Source organism: Crinia signifera, chromosome 4 (assembly GCF_055691185.1).
Source record: "Crinia signifera chromosome 4, ASM5569118v1, whole genome shotgun sequence".
In the NCBI taxonomy this organism is placed as follows: Eukaryota; Metazoa; Chordata; class Amphibia; order Anura; family Myobatrachidae; genus Crinia; species Crinia signifera.
The window spans coordinates 46395437-46422773 of NC_139220.1; the positions used below are offsets into that span (position 1 = coordinate 46395437).

Below are 27337 nucleotides of genomic sequence, written 5' to 3' on the forward strand. Positions count from 1 at the left end.
CTGTCAACCTATTTCATGTGTGGACCTTTAGTGGTCGAATGGCAGATGTTGTAAATGAGAAGTCACATCTGCGATGTAAGGCTTGTTACAGAGTCTTGTTCAGAGTCTATGACAAGCATGTTTGGACAGTTTTTATGGAGTGTACAATTAAAAAAATACCCGCCCATTAGCAATTAACACCTCTAACCTGTTCTGTATCACAATACTACGTGCTACTACTAGGTATAGTCTGTGGTAATGGAAAAACACGTCATTCTTATAGAGAACAAATGTCGGCTTTTGCTGAGTTTTGAAGCGGAGATGTATTTCCATTTGTTACACATGAGAGGGGTCTGTTTATCTGGCTCCAGGTCCTTTGTCTTCTATTGTCTTCACACAATGGCCGGTTCAGCAGGGTTTTCAGGTTGTACCACATGGAAACGATGGTCATTCCCCAGGTGAGAGGGAGTGCAATAAATTCCCAGGCAGCAATAGCCGCCTACCCCCCAGGAAACCAGGACTACACACATTTAACGCATAAGCATACAGAAATGGTTCTATTATTAGCACAATTTACCTAAGAGCAGTGCTCAAGCATAGATATCCTGTTAGGACTGTTAGTGTGCCTTAAAGGCAGTATCTGATGATAGGTCAACACCAAAAGGTTGACATTCATTAGGTTGACATTGACAAAAGGCATGCTTGCCTACTTTTGAGAACTACTTTCAGGGAGATTATAGTTGGTAGTAGAATTTTGCACAGAGCCCCTTTGAGGGGGCGTGTCATGCTCCACCCAAAGGGCGTGTCTAGTTCCGTATATGGAAGATTGTGAAAAAGAGATTGTGAACATGGCACCTAGAAGCGTGGGTGTGTACTGCTACATCTGAGAGGAAAATTTTAAAATGACTTATATCCAAATGTAGATGATCCCCAAAGCAGTTAGTAAGAGATACTATACTTGGTAAAGTGCTGGGAAATGGCGCTGATGATTCAATGTAAATGTATCTGTCTCTCATTCATTTCCCCCCAAAAATGTAATGAGGGAGATTGCTAGACTAATGAGGGAGAGAGGGAGATTGCTGCTATGTCAGGGAGTCTCCTGCAGAATGCAGGAGGGTAGGCAACTATGACAAAAGGTCGATATGAGTTTTTTTTCTTCATTTTTTTGGACTTTTTCGTGCTTTACGTTCCACGTGGACTTTGACAGGGAGCGACAAAGTCCCAAGCATAATGGATGAAGCGAGCCATGAGAGGGTACGCGCTATTCTAATTGGGGTTCCGCGTGACAAGGTGTCTACATTGACACCAAAAACCGCGTCAACCTTTTCATGTGTCAAACTTTTGCTTATGTTGACATTTTGCCAATGTCCACCTATGGCATGTCGTCCTTTTGATTCACACCCATATTATTTTCCATAGACTTGAATAGAACAGTATAGCACAGCATCGCAGGTATAGGAAAAGCTTTAACATAGATATACTACATAAATCTAAAGATCTAACCATAGGTAAATCTAGGGGGTTGTCTGGGGGTGCACCGGAACACCCATTAGCTCATTTTGTAGCTTTCCAACGAGCCCAGCCCCGTTTCTCTAGCCCCCTGGGAACCAGAGATACTGCCAGGCAAAGCTGGAACGTTTTCCCTATAGGATAACATGGAACCTGCTAATTCCGACCCCCACCCAGTTCAACGGCTGCCAGTTTCCCCTTCGGCATCACTGAAGCTCGAGGTTGATCTCAGTCGAACCCAAATCGCAGGGCCTTCAATTTGATACTAGGCTGGATCCATATGGGTTAATTGGTTCCAGGGATATTGAGGTTAAACCATTTTTTTCATTTCTTAATTGTAATTTCATGACTGTTTATGTCAGGGTTGCCGACCCTATACATGTTACATCTACCCCCCTGCAGTGCACATGATTTTACCCATTTTGAGAACAAATTTGTACTGCGATCAGATCTGAATAAGGGCCAGATTACCCCGATTCCTGACCGCACACTACTCCTCCGCTACTCCTTAATATAAAGACATGCATACTAATCAGGGCCGGTGCTAGTGACCACAACGCCCCAGGCGGGGGGAGCGCTCCGACGCTAACCCGCCCCCCACCCGCCGCTCACCGGCTGGGGGGGGGAGTGATGCGTCCACCGCCGCTGCCGGGTCAATTGACAGCGGGGGCTCAGGAAGCGCTGCTCTGCTATGATGGTGCTTGTGCTGATAGTGAGACAGCGCAAGTTCAGTGTCCCCACGCGCTGTGTGTCCGATGGCACCATCATAGCACAGCAGCGCTTCCTGAGCCCCCGCTGTCAATCACCGCCCAGGAGAGTTCCTGCACAAAGCTGCCGGTCATAACCATCGCTCACCTGCTGTACGGTAGGGGTGGGGTAGTGGTGCGGGCGCTGCTGCAGCTCACCTCACCTGGGTCCAGGGTGGGAAGGGGGGTGGACTGTGACCTGCTCCATCCAAAGTGCCGCCCTCCAGTGGCCGGCGCCCTAGGCAAATGCCTAGAGCTGCCTAGTGGTGGCGCCGGCCCTGATACTACTCACTTCCACTCCACTCATTAGTAATGTGGATATTTCAAATTGAGACGAGGGGTACTCATATATTTTTTGCCTAATGAAGGGGTAAGGAAGAGGAACGTTGGTTGGGAACCTCTGATCTAGAAAAATGGCTACAATATGATTGGTTGCTATAGATACAACTTTGCTTTTCCTAACAGAAGTAAATTACCCCCTATCTCTGCCATTATATATCCTGTTTTTTAAACACTCTTCATTTTACTCCTGGTAAAGATGACTGACAAAGGGAGTGAAAGCTCCCGCACATTCGGGACAAAAAAAGGTGAAAAATTCATGGAGACATTTTGAATGTCGACCTTTCCATTGTCGACCTAATGCTTGTGTCGATCTTCTGACCTTAGCCATGTCTACCTATTTCAGTGTCGGTCTAAGCCCTGTTGACCTTCAGTGGTTGACCTAATGTATGTCGTCCTTCATTGAGTCGTTCCTATGAACCATACCCCCCTCTATATGGGGGAAGTTCTCTTTTGTGACGGCTATATTCTTTGTAAACATGGTTAAAGCATAGAGAATGTGTTACACAGCATCTGCTGGTTCTATTCTGTCGTTGTTGTATACTCTCTCATTAAGGGCCAGATGTGTCAAGCTTCAAAAAGTGATAACATGTAGAGTGGTAACAGCCAGCCAATCAGCTCCTACCTGACATGTCACAGTCTGGCTGGATTGAAAAATGGCAGTTGGGAGCTGATTGGCTGGTTGTTTATCACTCTCCACTTTATTATTATTTTTTTACGCTTGATACATCTGGCCTTAATCTTTTATTAAACCATTTGTATTATCCTTTGTGACTAAAGGGCCGTATTATCACACTCCCCATCTGAAGATGAGCATGTGATGAGAAAATAACCCCCCCCAAATTGCTTACAGGTGTAATATTAGCCTTTATTGCTTATGCTTACTGATACAGACACCCCTTACTGACACAGATTACAATTACTGACACAAACACACTGAAACACTCCTTACTGACACAGACACACTTACTGACAGACACCAATTATTATTGCACGAATATTTAATGACAGACACCCCTTATGTGAACCTGGCGATATAGGCAACGGAAATATTGGCACACTCGCTGGCGGAGATCTGCGGCATCACGCGCGAGTGGGGGAAGGGGGGTGTCAAGCAGGCACTCACTGATGTGCTCCATCATCTGTACATGCAGGACGACTGAGGACATCATTAACGACTCGAGTGAGTGCACATCGCTGACGATATTGAGCATACACACTAAGCGATATTATAAACAATATCGCTCTGAGAGGGCAAAATTAGTGGTATTTAAAATATGGCTTAAGCTCTGTACACACAGAGCAATATGAATGCCAAGGGGGCCTATTTAGGGGCCTATTTTAGAGGATACCCAGGAATATTAAGTATCCCCTTAATGTACCATAGAGGGAGTAAAGCTGATATCTCCATATCTGCTGCGGACCCTCCGATTATGACAGCAGGCCGCAACCACTATAGGTTTCTATGAAAGATGTGATGCGGTCAGATTTACCAAGCTCATCATCTGAGGGACGTGCAGAGAGGTAAATCTCTGAGGAGACACTGTCTAGTGCCAGAGCCAGGTTTTCACACAGTGGGGCCGATCCTATTAACCCCGAAGGGTGCGAGTTGCCATTCGGGTGCCGTTTTCACGCTGAAAACGGCTCCCGAATTAACCCTAACTCGCACCCTTCGCAGGGCCAAATTCACTGAAAATTGCTCACACCCTACGGAGGTGCGAGCACTTTTCAGCTGATTCGCCCCGCTGTAAAGTGCACCCGGTGTCGTGATGATTCACACTCGGTGAATCATCTGCAGGGTTAATAGGATAGACCCCATTATATGAGCCCAAGGTTTCATGTCAGCAGCAGTGTACACTGCTGGAAGTTTGGGGAGTTTTGATAAGATATATGCGGAAAAGGTAGCCAGGTGAGGCACTGCCTCACCTGCCATAGACTTTTTTACTCCAGTTTTGATAATAAAAATTATTAATCATACAAATAAGACATTTTTAACATATTCTTTGTATTTTCCATAAACTTTATATATTCAAAACTCCAGCATATACATGAGTATGCCAGGAAAAGTTCTGCCTCACCCCACTGCCGCCACGGCTAAAGATGGCGCTAGATGCTGTTGCTTTCTCTACACTCTCAACATATATAATTTCTTATTGAATAGCGCTGGTATGAAATGACAATTATAAGGTCTAAAACCCCCCCAAAAAATCATAAATATGCCCCCTGGTGTTGGCGGAGAGCTCTCCACAACTGGAAACATATAGAACTTTAGAGTAATAGAAGAAATGTTATAAAAAATAAAATAGTAAACAATTATGCAGGATTTTAACATCTTGAAATTTGCCTGGTTGAGACTCATGCATGTTTGCATTGGGCTAGTTCATACATACGGACTTGTTACAGTCACTTTATTTACTAAACAGGGCGTAATGTAATGCCACCCGAATTCGGCGGCAGTACGTGATGGCGGATGATCTTGGACGTTTTTTTTTTAAGGGGCAATAACATACTTATAAAAACGTACCTGTAAGCGATAGCCCCCTTAAATAAAGTCAGAGTTCGGGCGGAATTCAGCACTGCCACCGAACTTGGGCGGCATTACATTCCGCCCATAATTTTCGTATTTTTTTTTACCTGGCACAATAGTATGGAATCTAAAAACAGGAGATGGGATGATTTCTCATCTCTCCTAGCTCACACTCACAAGTTCGACACAAGTTTTTCATGTTTTTTTTTGGTGGTACTTATGAGTTATCTGGGCGCCCGATTTTTTGATTGTATGCCTTAAGTTAAGGCATACAATCAGATGCGATGCGATGCGATATCTCATCGCATGCGACCATCGGATGCGATGACCCGATTTTTCCATAGGAATCAATGTTAAAATGGACTGAGTCCATTTTAACATGGAATTCAATGGGAAAAAGGGGTCCTTTTCATACCCCTACTATCCAAGTGGGCATGGAGTTGGATATAAACCTGTGGCGAGCGTAGCGAGCCACCGAGCCCGAAGCGTGGCGAGCGAAGCGAGCCCCGCGAGGGGACGGTATTCTGTGTCCCCTCGCGGGGCTCGCTACGCTCGCCACGCTTCGGGCTCGGTGGCTCGCTACGCTCGCCACAGGTTTATATCCAACTCCATGCCCACTTGGATAGTAGGGGTATGAAAAGGACCCCTTTTTCCCATTGAATTCCATGTTAAAATGGACTCAGTCCATTTTAACATTGATTCCTATGGAAAAATCGGGTCATCGCATCGCATCGCATCGCATCCGATGGTCGCATGCGATGCGATGCGATGTGCCCGATCCGACACGATTTAGAAATCGGGCGCCCAGATAACTCACAAGTACCTTTTTGGTAATACCAACTTGGTTCATACTTTACTATCCAAGTGGACATAGAGTCAGATTATAATAGTGTGCCGAGCGCAGTGAGCCACCGTCACAAAGGGGATGAGGTACACTTATACAGTAACCATATGGACATAGACACCAAAAAAACGTGAAAAACTTGACCTTTTGAGTGTCGACCATGTACGTGAACTTTAAGCTTGTGTCGAACTATCATTGTCGACTATTCTTAGGGGTCGACCACTAGTGATCGACCTAGTGACTGTTGACTAAGACAGCGTACACCCATTATCCCAGAACCACCCAGATGCAGGTGAGAACAGTATGGCCATATATGGGACAATACACTATAGGACACTGTATGCAACTAGCTCGTCTCTTTACACTTGAATGACAACACCTAAAGGTTGCAACCTCTCATTCATTCGGATCTGCACAACACCAGGTAAATCTGAATGGCAACAGGATGTTGACTGAGTTTTTGTTACCTAGCAAGTAACATGTCCAAAGGCCCTTATTCTGATTGAGTCGGATGGCTCCGCATGCGGACAGACGGCCGATGGTTGGTGTTTGCGCATGTGCAGAGGCGTATCTGCGCATGTGCGAACGCCGCGCACGTCCGAATACGGCGTAAATTCTGTACAGAAAACGATCGGTTGGAACAATCCGAAAGGGGGTGGAGGGGCGTGAAGGGCTGTGTGGGCAGATTACCATATGCGTACGCCCCACGTTTCACGGGCTTTCCCATGAAAACGCTGGGCGTACGTATGGTAATGCGGCTGTGACACACGTGTGGGGGCCGGACATATGACATAGCCGGATGCCAGCTGCCCGAGTGAGAAATGCCCGAGTGGTCTGGAGCACTCGGTGCTGCCTGACCACTTGGTCCAGCATTCGATGGTCGTGACCATCAAATGATGGGGGAGGTTCCCACAGATGGAGGAGGTGTGCACATGAAAAATCCACTTGTGGTCCGTTCGGTCGGCATTTTACCGCATTCGGTGTGAGCGATCCGTACGGAAGGCGGGGCAAGAACACTCGGTTCCTGTCTGAAAATACACATCCAACCGAATCAACTAGAATAAGGGCCAAAAAGTTGGGATGGGGAGAATGGGCCTTCATAAGGATAGAGCAGGACTTGAGCAATGAGCAATGTAACAAGTCTGTACTAGTTGCATGAGCAGGTTATCTCTCATCTGCCTGCACTGTGTATTGGTTACGCGCGGGTCTTTACCTCTAGTTTCCTTATGCGGAATTGCTGGCTGCCGACAATTGCAAAGAACGACATTTGGAATATTTGTCCCAGAATGTTTCTGAGTTTTGTAGTAATCTCTTTTCTCCTACCAAAGGAGCTTCTATTCTACGACATGTGCAGCAGTTAGAGGTCAGTGGCCTGAGTGCCCCCCACTACCACTGTGATCCAAGGGGGGTGTGATCTCAATCCCCTTACTCAGCAGCATCCTCACCAAGTGATACTCTCTCCAGTCACTAGGGCCGGACCCTAAGCTTAGAACTCTTGGGGCCCTTCTGGCTTAGACAAAGTATTATAAAATGGTACTAGAAAAGGCTTTACTTCTGCCTTTAAATGATTGTAGATTCAAAAAATATATAGTTGTTGTACTATACTGCTATAGGCTGTATCAGGATACATATGGATGACAGCGGTCAGAATACCGACACCAGCCTCACGAAGAAGGGAATCCTCCCCCCTAGTTCTCTCTCACCACAGCCTAACATCCCTTCCACATATCCTGACCCAATCCCCCCTGCACAGTGACTAATCATACCCCCCTGTACCGCAATGCTTTAACCTAACCCCCCAATGGTGCAAGTAAGGGGGTACAGCATACCAGTAAGAAATAAATTGCGGGTACGCCTTATCACCCCGACCCACAGCTACTACTTTTGCACGCCGTCTCCCCGGGCAGAACGGAAGCGATGTTACAGCCGGCCAGAGAGCGGTGGGCTACCCGGCTGTTTTCTGAGCAGGCCCAAGGCTATTTGAAATATTGCGCCGGATCGCCAGCAAATAGGAGCTTGCGGCCCGGCAGCCAATCAGGAGCGGCTACAACCCAGCGCGATATTTCAAATAGCCGTGGACCTGCTCAGAATATAGCCAGGCAGCCCACCACTCTCTGCCGGGCTGTAACATCGCCGGCTAATTAGTTCTGCCGGCTAATCAGGGGGAAGTGGTACGTCGTACCTGCAATATATTTCTTACAGGTTGCCGTACCATGCCGTACCCCCTAAGTGTGTAATCCTTCCTCCTTGCAGCCTAACCCTGGACTTTTTTTTTAACGCTTTACCATCCATGTGGACACTGAATGAGAACAGTAAGCATGGTGTGCGAAGCAAGCCATGTGAGGGTACGCACTACACTAATTGGGGGTGCTGTGGTGTTATTAACACCATTTAAAAAGTTTTTGATTATCTACCTTTTTGTCAACGTTGATTTTTTGAGTGTCAATACTGTATTTTGGTGTTGAGCTATTGTCTGGGAGCTGTATCACACCCTGTAAGAACAGACTCTTCATTCAGCAACAGACAGTGCCAGCCACTAGCACTTAAGAGGGGCAAAGTGAGGAGCCAAGTATAATTGGTGCCAGAACATTTAGCAATCTAGGACACCAATAGCAGAGCTGCCTGTCCGCAGAGAGAGGAGCAGCAGTGCCCTGATTAACACTGCAATGGGGGGGTGGGGGGGGTGGGGGGGGGGGTGTGGGTGGTGTCACACTGCAATGGGGGGGACGGGACAGTCACATCATTCATCATCATTCAGTGATTCACAGGAAGAGGATAATGAAAAGTCAATTGTTGGGGTACATTGAAAATTTAAAGAACCCACTGGTTCGCAATAAAATTATTGTTTGTGTGTCAATACAAATCTGGGTACTTGTGTATTTTGGCGGCGCCCATCGCATACCATAACGCATACGATGGTATGCGATGCGACGCGATATCGTACGATAGTGCACGATGGCATACAATTTTCAAATTGTATGCCATTGTACATGGCATACAATGCCATACGATGCGATGCGATTAAGCATTGTATAAGCACCCTAATGGGTGCTTACAATGTTAAATGCACCCCCACGCCACCCCCCACTATAAACGTGAACCCGAAGCGTGGCGAGCGCAGCGAGCCCGCGAGGGGTGGCAGTACGCGTCCTACGACCTTTTCATACCCCCACTATCTACGTCGGCGTGGAGTTGAGAATAGAATAGTGTGGCGAGCGGACGCGGATACCTGTGAAGCCCGCGAAGGGACGCGTTTACCTGTGAAGGTATCCGCGTCCGCTCGCCACGCTTCGGGCTCGGTGGCTCGCTGCGCTCGCCACACTATTCTATTCTCAACTCCACGCTGACGTGGATAGTGGGGGTATGAAAAGGTCGTAGGACGCGTACCGCCGCCGCTCGCCACGCTTCGGGTTCACGTTTATAGTGGGGGGGGTGGCGTGGGGGTGCATTTAACATTGTAAGCACCCATTAGGGTGCTCAAAAGCACCCTTTAGGGTGCTTATACGATTTTTTATCGTATAGGGGGTCAAAATCGCGTCGCATCTCATCGCATGCCATCGGGTACATGGCATGCGATGCGATACGTTCATCGTACGATGGACATCGGGGGCGCCGCCAAAATACACAAGTACCCAAATCTGTTGACATTTTGGGTGGTTGAAGACTTTTATAAGCCACTGTATATTCCAATATACAGTAGGTGTTAACTTGAACTCACTGCTGCCCAATAATAAGCTTTGATTGGTCCTGTAGAAAATGCTTAATAAATAAAGAAAAGCTATAGGCTGGAGCCACACAAAACAGTGCTGTAGAAGAGCCTGCACACCGTGCCGCACTGTGTAACACTAGAAATCCGGTTAGCAGTGGCCGGATCCTGTTGTGCATGATCCGGCCACAGCGATGTATGTGACCCCACACAGCCTCCTTGTGGCCAAGCGGGTCCATTGGCCGTTATGTGTGGTCCAGCACTTAATGTAACATATGCAAGGACTGATTCAACCAAATATATAGAAGCTTCTGTTGCACTTGATTACCTGACATGTAGGGCCTCTTCCAAATGTTTTTCAGAGGATACATACACAAATCATTATGTTAATGAGAGAATGCCGACACAGTTGTAATGTTATTAACCCTTTGAGTTTCACGTGAATTTGCCAAAATTGGTGTGGAAATTGCCAAACATTTTTATTCATCGCGATGGCCTGTAATGTTCACCTTACAAAGGAACCATAAGCTTTTTTTTTTTTACACATTTTTTTATTTGAATGGATATAACAAATGTGAGCGGCGCTGGCATTTTCAGCAGATGATGTTGGCACTCAAAGTGTTAAGAGCATTTTAACTGTGTCTGCATTCTAACGTTAAACATTAGACACGTTTAAAGTAGTAAAACCGACAAGGTAAGAATGCTCAGAATAGCAATACAACCCTGCCGGCATTCCTCTGTCGGCATAACACTAATGTCTACCACATAACTACGTCCCATCCGGTGGTGATCTTTTTCAGACTTGGATAAAAGAACACTCAATCAGTAACATGGGTGATGGTGTAAATAACATCAGTCAGGGATCTATATACCAGAATTTAATTTTTTTTATTCACTGGCAAAAAAAAAAAGCAAAATAATTTAACATAATGTTTTTTTTGGGGGGGCTAAAACAAATAAGGGGAAAAAAAACCTATAAAAACATTTCAAAATGTCGCCACGGTACATGAATATATAAATCTGTTATAATGAGAAAAAATGAGCAATACAGGGCGTAATTCACAGGTGGACGCTATGTCAATGTTAGCGCAGTTGGACTGTTTTGCACTGGGTGACGGTTTACCAATGGCAGTCGCAGTGATAATTTAGACACGGAGTGATTGGCAGTCAGTGTGCATTTATGGGAGGCGATGGGGGAGTGGCTAGTCAAACATCAGTATGTTGCAAGCATTTTGTGGATGCGTCGACTCGAAACCAGAGACTGCATCTGGCCCCGTCAACTAAGTTCTGACGGACATCCTAAGCAGCCATAGGGTTTCTCAGGCATTTATTGGTACGTCTTTGCACCACACGTGGTGGATTATAAACGCAGCCATTGGGCATCTCTATATCAATGAAAGCGGCAAAGATGCAGTCGTGAATGAATTAGCGTCCACCTCTGAATCCGGGCCCCAGGGTGAGGCTGTATGAACAGCAGTCAGAGAAAACATATGGTCGGCTTCCTGTCCACACTAGTAAGCAGAGCTGGTCGGTCACATGTATAACTAGATAACACGGCCAAACATTCTCCAAGCAGATGAGATTACCACAACACTGTACAATAAATAGATTGATAGAACAAATCTGTGACCACACACACACTAGCCCTGGGCTAATGTCTGTTTTATTACAGTAGATCAAAAAAATACTTAAAAGTAGGTTCAGACCAGTATAAAACCATTGATACTGCACTCTCTTCACCAGACTTTAGCAAACACTGGTGGTGATTTCATCATTAGTAATGAGTCACCGCAGACAGATCCCGGCAGGGGTGGGGGTCAGCCTACACCCACTGACATGGCTACATCCTTGTACAGTCCTGCTGTTTCCATAGTGTCATGGAGGTGTACGGTGAAAACAGGACAATCATGCACCACAACATTACGGAATTAGTCTGAATTGTCCGTGAGATCTTCCAGCGGTTTCCGTTTCCTCAGCAGGTGGTGGCCAATGACTGGTGGATAGGAGGCTGGAAGCATCGGACATGTTCCACCGTGGAACTGTCACTCTCTACTGACTTCATGTATTTATTGAGGACAGCAAATATCTCATTGTTCAGTATTTGATACTTTCGAATACGATCTGCCATCTTCTTCAGGGGCTGTAAGAATTAGAGACGAAGAAAGTTACACATAGGCGTCTATCAGAGGAATCTAGAACTTTAAGCATCTCATAAATATGGACTAAATTTCATTTGTTTTCAACTGTAACTCCTATCAGTCTAGACTGGGCGGTGCTGTACAGGGACTGGGTGGTGCGGTTCTGTATACTGTATATCGAGAGTGAAGAATTTTCTGTAATGATAGAAAAGCTCTGCTCTGATTGGCCGGAGGAGGCCACACTCACCACATTCTTTATAATTTCATCCTTCCCGTCCTGTCTCTGCACTTTCAGAAGGTGATAGCAGAAGTCAAAGAGATCAAACCGGCGCTGTTGGCCCAGTAGCACAATGATGGCGCATCCCGCCCAATTTAAGCCATCTCCAAAGCACTGTCTGCAGAAGGAAGCACAAGGGAATTGGGGAATGTGGAAAAGAGCGTAATATAATTATTGATAATAAAACATAGAAAGGAAAAGAGTATGGGCCAGATGCAGAACTCTGGGAGGCAATGGAGTCATCTGCCGCCAGGCTCCTGCTCCCAAGGGGGCACCTCTCCTCCCCTGCAAGTTTAAATTAGGTAATTGAAAGCCAACAATATTGCTTCTGTTTCTGAGTTCTGAGAAATATGTGTGTTCTCTCCTCTCTCTCTCTATAGAGAGCGATATAGATATATATTGAACACATATATTTCAGAACAGACATATATTAGGTGGTGGGGGGGCACAATATATATATCTTGCCTCCGGGCAACTGGAGCGAACTTACGCCACTGGCCAGATGCACTAAGTTTCAAAAGGGATAAAATGGAGAGGGATAAACAACCAACCAATCAGCTCTTGTCTGACATTTTTCAAACACAGTCTGTGACATGGCAGGTAGGAGCTGATTGGTTGGCTGTTTATCAGTCTCCATTTTGTCACTTTTGAAGCTTAGTGCATCTGGCCCTAAACTAGTAAAAATCTTTCAGTTTTAGCTTTTCGAAATGTATGTACAGTAGTATCTGAATGATATTTATTAACAGTATCTTATATAGCGCAGCAAATTTTTGTTGCACTTTACAATTGAAACCAGTGAACAAACAAGGAAGTTACAATCAACACGGTAGGAGGGCCCTGCTCGCAAGCTTACAATCTATAGAGAAAAAGGTATTAATACACAGGGACAGGTGGGTGCTATCTATTGTAAAGGTTCTTAGTGGACTGAATGATACGGTGTCGCAGCGATGTTGGCCAGGAGGATTTGGAAACTGAGAGAGAAAGTAAATGGGGGTGTGGTTGGACTGTACAGTGGGGATATAGTTGGATGGGCAGCACGGATGGTGTAATGGTTAGCATTACTGCCTCACAGCACTGAGGTCATGGGTTCGATCCCCACCATGGCTCTAACTGTGTGGAGTTTGTATATTCTCCCTGTGCTTGCGTGGGTTTCCTCTGGGTACTCTGGTTTCCTCCCACAATCCAAAAATATACAGGTAGGTTAATTGGCTTCCAACAAAAAAAATAACCCTAGAATGTCTGTGTGTGTGTGTACATGTGGTAGGGAATATAGATTGTAAGCTCCTCTGGGGCAGGGACTGTGAATGTTAAAATATTCTCTGTAAAGCGCTGCGGAATATGTGTGCGCTATATAAGAAACTGTTAATAAATAATAAATAAATAATAGGAAAGGTTTATGACGGTTGTGCGGGTGGTTTCTAGAATTTGATAAGCTGCCTGAAGAGGTGAGTTTTCTGGGAACGTTTAAAGGTCTGGAAACTGGAGGAGACTCTTATTGTGCATGGGAGGGTATTCCACAGCCCAAAGAAGTCCTGAAATCTTGAATGGGTGTGGATGAGAGAAATAGATACCGTGAAGAATTTGGGTTGGGGGATATTTTGAGATAAGAGAAGAGATGTACATTGGTGTAGTTTGGTTTATGGCCTTCTGTGTACGTAAAAGTATTTTACATTAAATATAGTAGAATACAGGTATCCAATGGAGGGACTGATAGAGTAATTTTGCAGATGATGAATGTCTGGCTAGGAAGATTAGGCTTGTAGCTGCATATACAATGGATTGTAGTAGTAAGAGTTTGTATTGTGAAAGAGCAGTAAGGAGACTATTGCAATAATCAATGCCAGAGATGATGAGATCATGGATTAGCAGTGGCGTAACAATAGGGTTATTGTTACGCTGCACTGCTCGGGACCAGCAGCCTGCCTTAGCCCCCAAATGTGACACCACCGCTGGGACCCGCAAATCTCTTTGTCTACAGTTCGGGTCCCGGCGCTCCTCCTGGCTGCTGCTTGAAAATGACCATCACAAAATGTACGCCACCTCCTCTCAAAAAGAGTTTGTTGTAAGGGGGCAGCCATTATGTGATGGTCATTTTTTCAAGCAACAGCCAGGAGGAGCGCCAGTACCCAGACTGTAGACAAGGAGATTTGCGGGTCCCAGCGGCGCTGGCACATTTGAGGGGTAAGGCAGGGTTGGGGGGAATATTTATTTTACGGAAGGGGATGATTTTTCACCCGTGCAGCCGCATCCGAGGGGATGTGCAAGCGTACACATCCCCTCACTTGCTGCAAATGCGGGGATTCATGCTGCGGTGGTGGTGGTGGGGGGCGGGCTTCGGGTGGCATTTACTGTTAGCTAGGCTGCGAACATACGCAGCTTAGCAAACAGATCTGAATCAGGCCCCGGTTTGGGGTTTGGAAACAGCACCTGTTGCTTTACATTTGATGGTCACCTCCTACTAGTGAGTCTATATGATGCATTGCCCAGGTACTCACTCTGCTGTAAATTCATTGGTCCCCACGGGAATACAGTAGACAAACTGCATGGCGCTCCAGAGCCGATGGAACTCCACACATTCATCCACATGCATTACTCCGTTGGTGGGAGGTGGCCCGCGCCAGATGGGATCTTGCAGGTAGCTACGGATCCGAGTCAGGATGACCTCAAACATGGAGAGACCACAGCACAGCCGCTCTTTGGTAAGGAGGTCTCCCTCCCGGGCAATGGCAATTTGCTGTACGAAAACATGTGAATGAGCATATCTCTAAAATGCAATACAAAGATCGTTAGCTGCTCAGGTGTCTCATAAGTAAGAGCACCATGACGTTCAGAAAAACACGCATTAGAGTATACTTCATTCTGACCCAATAAATTGAAATGATTTACTCGCTGTCCTAAATGTAATAATCCATCCCAAATACCTAGCATATCACATTAATCTATGAGACTGGGGCGGCGGTAGGGGGTGTGACTGCGTGGTACACCTGTCAGACTAACGCAGGTGCCCTAAAGCTGGGCTCAGGGAGAACAGAAACCTCCCGTGAAGCAGAAGGGACAGTAATAGCCAGCAGATTACAGTAGGAAATAATCCACAACACATCACATTGTTTATAATGAACCGAGTAATAAAACCAAAAAGTTACAATATAGTTCAATGTCTGTCCATAATTTATTACAATTATTTTATATTGTGTATTTATTGTTAGTATGATTCTTATTACTCACATACAAAATACACATTCATTTAATTACAGGCCAATTAGCCTACCAGTGCTGTGGGATAAAATGCCCAGGGGTAACCCAGCAGGGGAGGACTAAGAACCCTGCCCGTATTGGAACTGGACCCTGGGCATCCCTGCCAATCTCTCTGTAACATTCTTCTAAAACCTTTATAGTACATCTTATAACCCACTGCAGAACACTTATTTCTAGGTCCGTACCTGTGGTGTGCCAAGCCTCTCTATTAGAGGGACAAGGTGGAGTGGAGCGTATTTGGCCTCAAGACGTTTCATCCTCACCTCCAGGCGTTCCCCCTCTGAGTGACAAAACACCAAGGACAATAAGTTAGTTGGACTGGCACAAAATGGAACATTGTAACCAGTGGCGTAACTATAGTCCCGCAGCCTCCTTGGTGGCGGGGAGGCGCTGAGAATGTGTGGGCGCCAGGGGGGTCTGCGGGGCTATAGTTACCCGCTGCCATTCTGCCCCTGCCGCCGGCGCTTCTGTCGGGTCCCGGCTCCTGCAGCTAATAAAAAGTGACAATCAGAAAATGGCTGCCCCCATACAGCAGACTGTTTTTAAGGTTGCTAGAGGAGGCCGCCGGCTATTCTAGCATCCTCAAAAACTGTCTGCATTATGGAGGCAGCCATTTTCTGAGTGTCACTTTTTATATGCTGCAGCCGGGAGACTGAGAGCCGGGACCTGACAGAAGCGCCGGTGGCAGGAGGTACCGGCTGCACAGGGAGGGGTGTTTGGTAACCATAAAGAGGGGGTGCTGCCCGAATTGCGGCAGGGGGACGCAAATTGAATAGTTACGCTACTACGCTCGTAGTACTTATGCGCAAGGCCATGCTCTGAGAAAATCCTGCTTTCTTTTTTTTGTTAATCGCTGGCCATACGCAAGTTGATGACAGGAAGGAGTGTCAGGGGAAACGCAGGCGTCCACAGGCAGTTTAAGGGAAGCCATGTGACGTCAGCGCCAGCCGGGATCAGCCTGTTTCTATGGCAAAAGCCGAGTAAGTCCCGGGCTACACACAGACGGCACACACTGGAAACAATCATTTGATGCTGAGCGTCTTGTGTATGGATTTGCTGCTAATCGCCGATCGGCGTAATTTGCACTTGGATTAACAGCATTGCACAGGGCGGAATTTCACTCTTGCTGGTCAGTGATTACCTCATCGCAGGGTTCTGCAAATTAGCAGCCCAGCGACCAGGTCTGAGTAACCCCCTAAGTCACAGACGGGACTGCCACAAAAGATGCAAGGAAGGCCTCGGTTATGTCTGACCCAGAATCAGGCACTATGTGTTCCCCAAAATCACCTTTGATGTAGACGCGCGGTAATATATTCTGGAAGGGTGCAGCATGAAGGAGATCACACACCTCCTCTTGGGACTAGAACCGGAAAGAAGAGAGAGGGGATGTCAGATATACATAAAAAACACACAAAACAGATAGAGAACAACATAAAACTAATTGAAGATGGAAATGGTGATTTGTGGTCATAATGCTACTGAAACTGGAAGTTCCCAGAATCTTTAGACAAGACATTTCCAAAAATGGAGTTTTTTTCTATTAGACATTAGATTCTTACCAGAGCCTGTTCAATAAGCAGACAGAAGAGCACTGCGTTTCCTACTTCCCGCAGGCTCTGGAACACATCCGTCTTTAGCTCAGCGTACTCAATGATGTCCTTTAGCTGGTGGTGGAAGAACTCTAGGATCCCTGAAAGTGATCACAAATGGAACAGTTAGTCCCCACTACACTCTGCTCTTTCACATATACTCACACATTCCCTTGCTAGATTCCTCCTCTATTACATAGTGCTGCTGAAGAGGGGAGGTACTGTATAAAGGGGGAGCAAAGAGAGGAGGTACTGTATAAAGGGGGAGCAAAGAGAGCAGATACTGTATAAAGGGGGAGCAAAGAGGGGAGGTACTGTATAAAGGGGGGAGCAAAGAGGGGAGGTACTGTATAAAGGGGGGAGCAAAGAGGGGAGGTACTGTATAAAGGGGGGAGCAAAGAGGGGAGGTACTGTATAAAGGGGGGAGCAAAGAGGGGAGGTACTATATAAAGGGGGGAGGAAAGAGGGGAGGTACTGTATAAAGCGGTAGCAAAGAGAGGAGGTACTGTATAAAGGGGGAGCAAAGAGGGGAGGTATTGTATAAAAGGAGAGGAAAGAGGGGAGGTACTGTATAAAGCGGTAGCAAAGAGAGGAGGTACTGTATAAAGGGGGAGCAAAGAGGGGAGGTATTGTATAAAAGGAGAGGAAAGAGGGGAGGTACTGTATAAAGCGGTAGCAAAGAGAGGAGGTACTGTATAAAGCGGTATCAAAGAGGGGAGGTACTGTATAAAGAGGGAGCAAAGAGGGGAGGTACTGTATAAAGAGGGAGCAAAGAGGGGAGGTACTGTATAAAGGGGGCGCAAAGAGAGGAGGTACTGTATAAAGTGGTATCAAAGAGGAGGTACTGTATAAAGGGGGAGCAAAGAGGGGAGGTACAGTACTGTATAAAGGGGGGCGCAAATAGTGAAAAACTACAGTCCTATCACCACAATACTAATAGAGAAGGTGCGCACTTTACAATGTTAGCAGAATAAGTAAAGTGGCTCTGGTCTGGTAAAGTCTGCTGAGCTTGATACGTGTGCCAAGTCTTGTACCTTACCTGGAGATCCGTACTCATGTCGAGGCAGGCGACAGATTTTTGGCATGACCTCGATAAGAGTTTTCACATACTGCAGTATAGTTCCCTGAAGCTGTTGAAGACAAGACCCAGAATGATGAACAGGTCCTAGACTGTGCACACTGCAAAGATGGAATGTAGGACCAACCTGTGGGGTCATGCGGGATTGTAGGATAGCTAGGTGCCCTTATTGGTTACACAATGACACATGTGAATCGGAGGCAGGACTTGACCAGATTTTCATTTGGTCTAATAAAACTCTACTGCAGTGATAGGCCAAACCTCCAAAACTGTTCTTCCACACATACATGTCTATCATTACACAACTGTATAGTAGTAATCATTTAGATAATGTCTCCTCTTTTCAAAGACTGTACTTTTATGTGTTTATGTGCAGCCTTGTACTTATTATTCATTCATTGCGCATGATAATTGTCATCCCAGTGTGCTATCGGTTACCCCTGCGCTGAACAGCATCTGCCTCCCCAGTCTGTGAGAGGACCCTTCTTCCCCCACAGCATTCTCCCTCTCACCAGGCTCTTGACGATTTTCAGCAGTTCCTCCATCACCACAGCAATCCCCTGATAACCCAGCAAGCGGCAGATGGTCTTGAAGTGGGGTGGGCCCACAAAGTTGCGATACGAGCTGTATATGTGGCTGTAGGCAATATTGAGGGGCTGCAGACCAGGTTCACAGGCAAAAAAAAAAAAAAACAATAAATATAAATTGTTAAATTTAAAATAATTAGAACCGAAAACACAGATGACTCAGAGATGTCCTATATTAATTCTAGGTTCTCTTCCACAGCAGTAACTTATGCATGTGTAACCGGAATGTGCCATCTCGTAATTTAGAAATAGCCTACTGACTACCATCACAACATAGCCCCTTCTGGGAACCACTCTGGTGCCAAAAGTTCTCTTTTCCTGTCCAACTAATTAGCAGAATTTGGAAACGTACATCTCAGTGTCGAAATCTTGAGGAATGCATACAATGCATTCCTTTTTTATATTACATACCCCTCGGCCATTATCCCACTGTTATTTATTATTGTCCCTCCTTAGTTCACTCCTCACTGACCTTTGACCCATACAGATAATATGGCTGAACATTTGCTGGCTTGTCCCTCTGTGGCTCCTGGGTAAAAGGGATTGCCGTACGGACAAACCTGCCAAAAATATGACATCAGTAAAAATAGAAAAAAAAACACCCAGTGAAATAAATAAATGAACTGATCTATACAAATGAATGAACAAACACCCAAGAAAAAAATCAATGAATGTTACTTTGTAGAATGTTTGGTAACATATAGGGTGGTATTTAATTGTTTTTCAACAGCATATCAGCTCGCTATACCCGGGGGGTGGGAGCTGAAATGCGCGAATGCATGGCTAAACCTGACCATAATGAGCACGGTATGCACACAAAAATTGAATATTGCCCTACAATCTCCCGTCAATTTAGACAGGAGACCAGGCATGATATAACAATTGAATACCACCCAAAGACTGATTCAGAGTTGGGAGCAAATCATATTAAAGGATCAGCTTTAAACAGTGGACAAACCATGTTGCAATGTCAGGGGTGCAAACACATTTTTGCATATATAATGCCGGCTGCTATTGAATGTAGTCTACTAATATGAACATCTCTATATATTTCCACTGGAATTTAGAATTCAGCTGGGACGCTCTCCTTCCAACTGTTAATCTTTGCCCATCTTGGGCCTGATTTAAAGATGTACACTACGAAGGCATGCTCAGCTGAGATCCCACAAGCAGTGGATGTGTGAAAATATGCTACTGCTGTAGCCGCCTGTACAGAAAAACTCACTGCTAATTGAATATCCATCAAACTCCACCACAGGATGAAAACTCACCGGTTGGTTGAGCCATTGTAACAATAGTTGGGTAAGAAGTCAAAATTGAGCTCCCAGAAAACGTGTAGGGTATTTCTCCCATAAGGAGCAGACACGTTGTGATTGGCTTCTCGGAACATGGCATCAAAACTGTCCAGGGTCAGGTGCTTGCAGAGGAGCCGGTGGGTGAGGCGGTTAATGTCAAGCAGCCACTCCAGCTCCTGAGGCAACAAGAGTAACAGAAGAGTGAGATGGGTTACTACAAAGGGCAATTCGGAAACTAGTGCAAGGAAAAATGTGACTTTTTTTTTTGTAAAGTGTTTCAATAAATGTCCTCACTCTGATCTGCTCTGTTTTACTGTTTATATGGATTTCATAACCGCATGTTAGTGCAGATGTGATCCTATACACGTTTCCATGCTATGACAGAATGACTTGATGTGAGCTGTGTTCTCTGTTATCAGTGTCGCACAGGCCCATTTATCAAGCAATATTTGCGGTTAAACCCCCGAAAACATCAGTTTTCGGGGGTCAACCGCAAATATTAAGTATCAACTAAATGTATTAAAGGGGACCGCAGCAGGAATCTCCGATCTCCGATGCAGCGCCGCCGGCCGCATCCCCCATAGGTTTCTATGGGGGATGCGAAGCTGCCCGATGTATCAACATCGGGCAGCCCGGCATCGAAGCCCTGGGCTATCGCCATTCTGATATGGCGATAGCCCATTGTAGCCTATGGCTACATATCGCACTCTGCCGGAGCGGCAGTGCAGTTAGCGGGGTCGCGCGGGGGGGGGGTGTGTGTGTGTGTGTGTGTCAGCGCATAACCGCGCATGCGCTGACCTCCCGGCTTCCGGCATCGCAGGGACTGTCCCTGCGTCCTGGCAGGTCATACATCCCGGGGATATGATCGCATTTTACAATGCGATCCTGGGCTGTAATATATCGCCCAGATCGCATTGTAAATGCAATCAATGATAAATGGGGGCCTTAGTCAGAGATGCCTACTGTCTGAATGCTGCAAACTAGCGGGTGGGTGCTCTACCAGCCAATACAACTCTCTTCTCACAATCATAACTTTATGGAACTTTTACATGTATGTTATTAGTAGCTCTACTACATGACATCTTCTTCATTTACCTCGTCGTGCCAACCATCCTCTCCTTCCAATTGTCCCACCTTATGCTCTTTCCACCCCACCAGACAAGGAAGTTCACTACCTCATCTTATCCTCTCCCCCCTCCATCTGCACACTTGACCATCCCCCTCCCACCTTCTCCTCTCCCTCTTCCCAAGTGCCTGCTCCAACCTTGCTCACCTCTTCAACCTATCACTCTCTACCGGCATCTATCCCTTCCACTCACACATGCTCTTATCTCACCTATTCCATAACCCTTACTACTCAGCGACTATAGCCAAATCTCCTCTTGCTCAAAACCATACATCTCATCCAATGGCTGCCTGCCCCTAGCAGTACGCCAACTCATTTTTTTCTTCCCTACATCTCTATGATGTATTGTGTACTGAGAATTGTGGTGCTAATAGTTCACTATGCTCTGTTTTTAGTATTTAGTACGGATGGTGTAATGGTTAGCATTACTGCCTCACAGCGCTGAGGTCATGGGTTCGATTCCCACCATGGCGCTAACTGTGTTGAGTTTGTATATTCTCCCTGTACTTGCGTGGGTTTTCTCCGGGTGCTCCGGTTTCCTCCCACAATCCAAAAATATACTGGTAGGTTATTTGGCTCCTAACAAAATTAACCCTTGAATGAATGTGTGTGCGTGTACATGTGGTAGGGAATATAGATTGTAAGCTCCACTGGGGCAGGGACTGAAAAGCGCTGCAGAATATGTGTGCGCTATATAAGAAACTGTTAATAAATAAATAATAATGTTAAGTTGTGTGTATCCTGTATGGTTCTAATGTGCCCAATATACAGCGCTGTAAACCTCTTGTGGCGTCTAATAAATAAAATATAATAATAATATATAATGAGACATGGTTTGTTTTACATTATGTGATTCTTTACAGGCTGCCAACTAATATGACTGTTGGAGGGACACACTCACCACAATCGAGGTCAGATCCTCACTCTCGAAGCGACTGATCGCCTGGTCCAAGGATTTGTACATAGCAGCTGAGATCCGCTGAGTGATCAGCCTGTTCAAGTCGATGGATCTGCCTAACAGCTGTGCGGACGGTGAATGGTAAAACAAACATTAATGAATGTGACGTATCTTGGATTTACTTCAATGATTACTTTATCTTATCATATTCATAACAGCATTTAATAAGTATGGAAGGAATAAACGCAATATCCGGTAACTGAATTTCCGGTAAATGAAGATTTAGGGGTCTATTTTTAAGCATTTAGTTTATTTTGCTTATTCTTCATGTCGCTGACAGGTGAATGCAGCACGGGCCGCTTACTGTACATTACCAACATAACAGCGGGTCAGTAAGAGGGATGCACAAGCAATGCTTACTTCAGCCATCACACAAGCTGCATTCCTCTTCTCTGCTCTGTATCAAAGATATGAGTCATGCATTGGGTCGAACAATGAAAGTCGACATGGCTTATGCCAATGCATGAAATAGGTCGACATGGCTAAGGTCGACAGAGGTGGACAGTCGACACAGGCATTAGGTCGACAATGGGAAAATCGACAGTCAAAAGGTCTACAAGTTTTTTAATTTTTTTACCTGAATGTCAACATAGTCGACATGGACATCGTCTAAGCGCACTGCGTCCCCTTGCATGACTCACTGCGCTCGCCATGCTTCGGGCATGGTGCCTTGCTGTGCTTGGCACACTTACTCTCCCACCACGCCATAGTGAATGGTAGGGCATGAAATACCGCCTGTCTGCGCATGTTGGCTCCAAAAACTGTGAGACTCATGTTGACCTTCCCATTGTTGACCTAATGCTTGGTTGACCCGATTCAAATATATATAACAAGGTACAGGTTGGAGACATTCTTCACAGGAAGAGGAACACCAGAACACGAGGACATGCACTGACACTAGAGGGAGGAAGGTACAGGTGGGAGACATTCTTCACAGGAAGAGGAGCAGCAGAACACGGGGACATGCACTGACACTAGAGGGAGGAAGGTACAGGTGGGAGACATTCTTCACAGGAAGAGGAGCAGCAGAACACGAGGACATGCACTGAAACTAGAGGGAGGAAGGTACAGGTGGGAGACATTCTTCACAGGAAGAGGAGCAGCAGAACACAAGGACATGCACTGACACTAGAGGGAGGAGGGTACAGGTGGGAGACATTCTTCACAGGAAGAGGAGCAACAGAACACGAGGACATGCACTGACACTAGAGGGAGGAAGGTACAGGTGGGAGACATTCTTCACAGCAAGAGGAGCAGCAGAACACGAGGACATGCACTGAAACTAGAGGGAGGAAGGTACAGGTGGGAGACATTCTTCACAGGAAGAGGAGCAACAGAACATGAGGACATGCACTGACACTAGAGGGAGGAAGGTACAGGTGGGAGACATTCTTCACAGGAAGAGGAGCAGCAGAACACGGGGACATGCACTGAAACTAGAGGGAGGAAGGTACAGGTGGGAGACATTCTTCACAGGAAGAGGAGCAGCAGAACATGAGGACATGCACTGACACTAGAGGGAGGAAGATTCAGGGGAAATCTGAGGTGGAATTACTTCACAGAAAGAGTAGTAGATAAGTGGAATAGCCTCCCATCAGAGGTGGTAGAGGCAAATACAGTAGTACAATTTAAACATGCTTGGGATAGGCATATTGCTATCCTTACAAAGAAATAAGGATCAAATATGGTTTGAGGTAACATGTTTAAAAAAGGGGCAGACTAGATGGGCAAAGTGGTTCTTATCTGCCATCAAATTCTATGTTTCTATGTCCTAAATAAGGTCTGCCTATTGATCGTATCCCGCACTAGCATGTGGTCCTCACAGTGATCACCCGGTGAATGCAGCATTCGGTAACACACACGGGAGGTTTTACAAACAGGAGTGAGTACATGAAAAAAGAGAACTGACCTGGACGTGTCGCTGTTTGAGCAGTGTTTCATAGCGATTGGATGGTGGGTATGGAATGATGACGCCATAGTTCTTACACTCTGCTCGGAAGCGTTTATCCAGCAGAACACTGCAACAAGGGGGAGACTCAGTCAGGCTTGTGTTTATAGGAATAAGGACCTTGTGCAAACACCCAACACCTCTCTTCTCTGCATCAACCAAAGCCACCTTTATTCTACGCTCCTTTTCAAGTACAACAATAAACACATCCAATCCACGTGTAGGGATTTGTTCATACCTGCCAGACATAGCTTTGTAATAGGCAAAGATCTGATCAGAGAGCTTATACACAAATTGGTCAAAGCACAAATTCACCTGCAAGAAAATAAATTCAAATTCACAATTAAAAAGGAGAAATGCAGAAGATAACTGCCAAATGGTTTAATAGAAAAAAAAATATTGACAAGAGTTTACAAGCATAACAAAGTGTCCACAAGGTGGCAGTATATTACAGAACATTTGAAGGAATTGGGTTTGATTTAGCGGTAGACTTATGCTTAACTTATGGCATGTGTTCCAATGGTCAGCACTGGCAAACATGTATCGGAACCACATGAAGATACATTCTTGTGCCCTAGGTATAGAGTTCTGGTCACATCCCATTTTATACTCTGTCACCTGCTGCCTTGTGCAATGCATTACCACCCAAGACTATGACCAATTTGTTGTTATTATGAATTATTATTATATTTAGATTGTACGCTCCCAGTGGAAAATGTTACTCAGACCATAACCCCCACCCATCTGTACTTATTCATAGATCCCACTGATATTATCTATGTCTTTTTCTATTGTACTGTGCATTTTTAGGAGTTTAAACGCTGGGAAAAGACGTGAGATGTTAAGGTGCCCACACACTAAAACGATTTTTTGGCCGATTGTCCGATTTTCGATAATATATCGTACGATATTTACCGATAATCGGTCGAAAATCGGCCGATATCGGTCCGATGCGCGCTCCCGTGGATCTTTAGCTGAATCTTCTGATCTTACGTGCTGCACAAAAGATCAGAAGATTTAACAAAAGATCCATAGGAACGCACACGGGATCTTAAGAAAAATCTTTGGTAAAGATATGCGCTTGCCTGAAATCTTTGGTCCAGGGCGGACCAAAGATTTTTGGGACAAGAAGAGAAAAGGGACTGCTTTGGGGGGAACGCACTAAAGGAATGGAGTCATAAAATGTAACTTTTAATTTATTAATGTTAATAATAAATTAAAAGTTACATTTTATGACTCCATTCCTTTAGTGCGTTCCCCCCAAAGCAGTCCCTTTTCTCTTCTTGTCCCAAAAATGCTATATGCTTGACTGCTGGGAACAGCACCCCCTCCTGTTTATATATGAAAATTTGGGGTTCCTCTTTAAAAATACTGTAATTTTTGGTGTGCAGGTGTACAACAGGCTTCCTAGTGGAGCCACAATACGGACCAAAGATTTGAAGGCTAATTTATGCGCACATCTTAAGATTGCAGATCTTTCTAGTGTGTGGGCACCTTTACCCTATTGCAATTTTCTTGTTTATGGCAAATGTAAAAATGGAGACTTTGACAAACCACTCACCTCTGCTTCAATCTCGTCATAGAGAAACTGCTTTTTAAACTTTGTCAAAGCATAGTAGGCACTATCGTTATATAGGTCGAGGGGATACAGCACATACCTGTGGGAGGAGCAGAAATGATAAGGAACTGTCTTTTATTTTATATTTATTTCTAGAGTTAAAATATATATTGTAAAAATTTGCACAGGTAAATTATATAGCAAAATTCAGCACTTTTTCGGGACTAAAACAGGAAGAAAACAGATGGAAATGTTCTCCCTTACTGGAAATCTTCATGAATAGGAAACTACTGTACCACAAACATCCTGCCTTTCACCTGTATATTTAAACGTGTGTACAGATTTGTCATTCTGAAACCTTGCGGCCAAAAACTATGCAGCCAATTTGTACATATGATGCAGCAATCATATCATGATTTGCTTGCATATTGTTACAACCTTTGTTTCTCTGTTTGCAAATTCAGTCAGTGAGGCCTTGTTAATTAAAGCCATAATAGCCTGGTGTTTGCTTAGCAAAATACAGGGTAACTTTGCACTTTAAATCATTGAAACATTTTTTCCTCATTGCAAGCTATAGCATTGTATGCAAACTAGAGTCAGCTGTGCTAGTAAATGTGCATTCACATATATGAAGTGTTTGCAAATGACCATATGAACAACTGCAGTAAGCAGGTATTAACAGTTGTTACTCATTGCGCTCTAAGCCAACTTTACTCTTTATTTCAAATACACTATGTCCAACAAAATACGGTACTTGTGTATTAGCTGGTACGTAGTAGCGTTGCTGTCAGAATCAGCGTTGTGTTCCCGCAGCCAGCGTAGTTAGCGTAGTCAGTCAGAGCCAGCGTAGTTAACGTAGTCAGTCAGAAGTAGCGTAGTGTTCCTGCGAGTGTCCCTGTCAGACTCAGCGTAGTGTTCCCGCGGCCGCGTAGCCAGCGTCTATGTCAGAATCAGCGTAGTGTTCCCGCATAATTATTAGCATGTGCGCCTCATGCATAAAAGGGGTATGCGGACGCAAGTGCGTCCTATGCACAATAAAGGAGGCATCCAACTATCCACACCAGCCCGAAGCGCGGCGAGCGCGGCGAGCGCAGCGAGCCCCACGAGGGTATGCGTTATGCATCCTCCCGACCTGTTCATACCCCTACTATCCACGTTGGTGCGGAGTTGATTTAAAAAAGTGTGGCGAACGCAGCAAGCCACCGAGCCCGAAGCGTGGCGAACGCAGCGGGCCCCGCGAGGGAATGCGGATTACTGCGCTCGCCACACTTTTTGAAATCAACTCCACACCGACGTGGATAGTCGGGGTATGAACAAGTGGGGAGGACGCGTAACGTTTGCGTGGATAGTGGGGGTTTGAAAATGCCTCCTTTATTGTGAATAGGATGCACTTGCACCCGCATACCCCCTTTATGCATAAGGCGCACTAGCTAATAATTACTGAGACGCAGGAGCGTCCGCCAGGCGCAGGGGATCTGGCTGTGTGAGAGGCGCTCACTAGGCTTGCCATGGACGCCGGGGACAGAGCCATGGACGCCGGGCTGCCGTGGAGTCACTACGCTAATCCACACATATTTTCTTGGTACTTGTTTCCTAGCACGGCGCCCATCGTGACCCATCGCATACCTTAAGTTAAGGTATGCGATGGACCCGACCGACGTGATTTTGTGCTATTTTTAGCCTTTTCCCGACAATTACAAAATCGGGTTCATCGCATGACATTATAATGGCATGCGATGCGACCAACGTGATTTAACATTGAATGCATTGTACTCAATGTTAAATTCCTATGTAAAATCGCCTCCATTGTATGCCATTATAATGGCATACAATCCGACCAATGCGATGGACCCGATTTTACATAGGGAACAATGTTAA

General features: G+C 45.6%; 1 protein-coding gene across 3 annotated transcripts in view; it reads right to left on the reverse strand.

The window, feature by feature from the left end:
* Window positions 1-10532: 10532 nt before the first annotated feature.
* The window catches only part of CYFIP2 (cytoplasmic FMR1 interacting protein 2), an 80598-nt gene continuing 63793 nt past the window's right edge, over window positions 10533-27337 (reverse strand). For 2 of the 3 annotated variants that reach the window (XM_083181710.1, XM_083181711.1), the window contains exons 19-32: window positions 25463-25559; window positions 24140-24216; window positions 23863-23971; window positions 21897-22016; window positions 19846-20045; window positions 19047-19134; window positions 18500-18643; window positions 17949-18039; window positions 16880-17010; window positions 16608-16680; window positions 15506-15600; window positions 14561-14829; window positions 12036-12183; window positions 10533-11790 (exon numbers count right to left, since the gene is read on the reverse strand). In XM_083181710.1, the coding sequence (XP_083037836.1) occupies window positions 11623-11790; window positions 12036-12183; window positions 14561-14829; window positions 15506-15600; window positions 16608-16680; window positions 16880-17010; window positions 17949-18039; window positions 18500-18643; window positions 19047-19134; window positions 19846-20045; window positions 21897-22016; window positions 23863-23971; window positions 24140-24216; window positions 25463-25559 (1810 nt within the window). In that variant the 3' untranslated portion in view covers window positions 10533-11622. The remainder of the gene's footprint in view (window positions 11791-12035; window positions 12184-14560; window positions 14830-15505; window positions 15601-16607; window positions 16681-16879; window positions 17011-17948; window positions 18040-18499; window positions 18644-19046; window positions 19135-19845; window positions 20046-21896; window positions 22017-23862; window positions 23972-24139; window positions 24217-25462; window positions 25560-27337) is intronic. The other variant, XM_083181712.1, reaches the window with a different exon arrangement.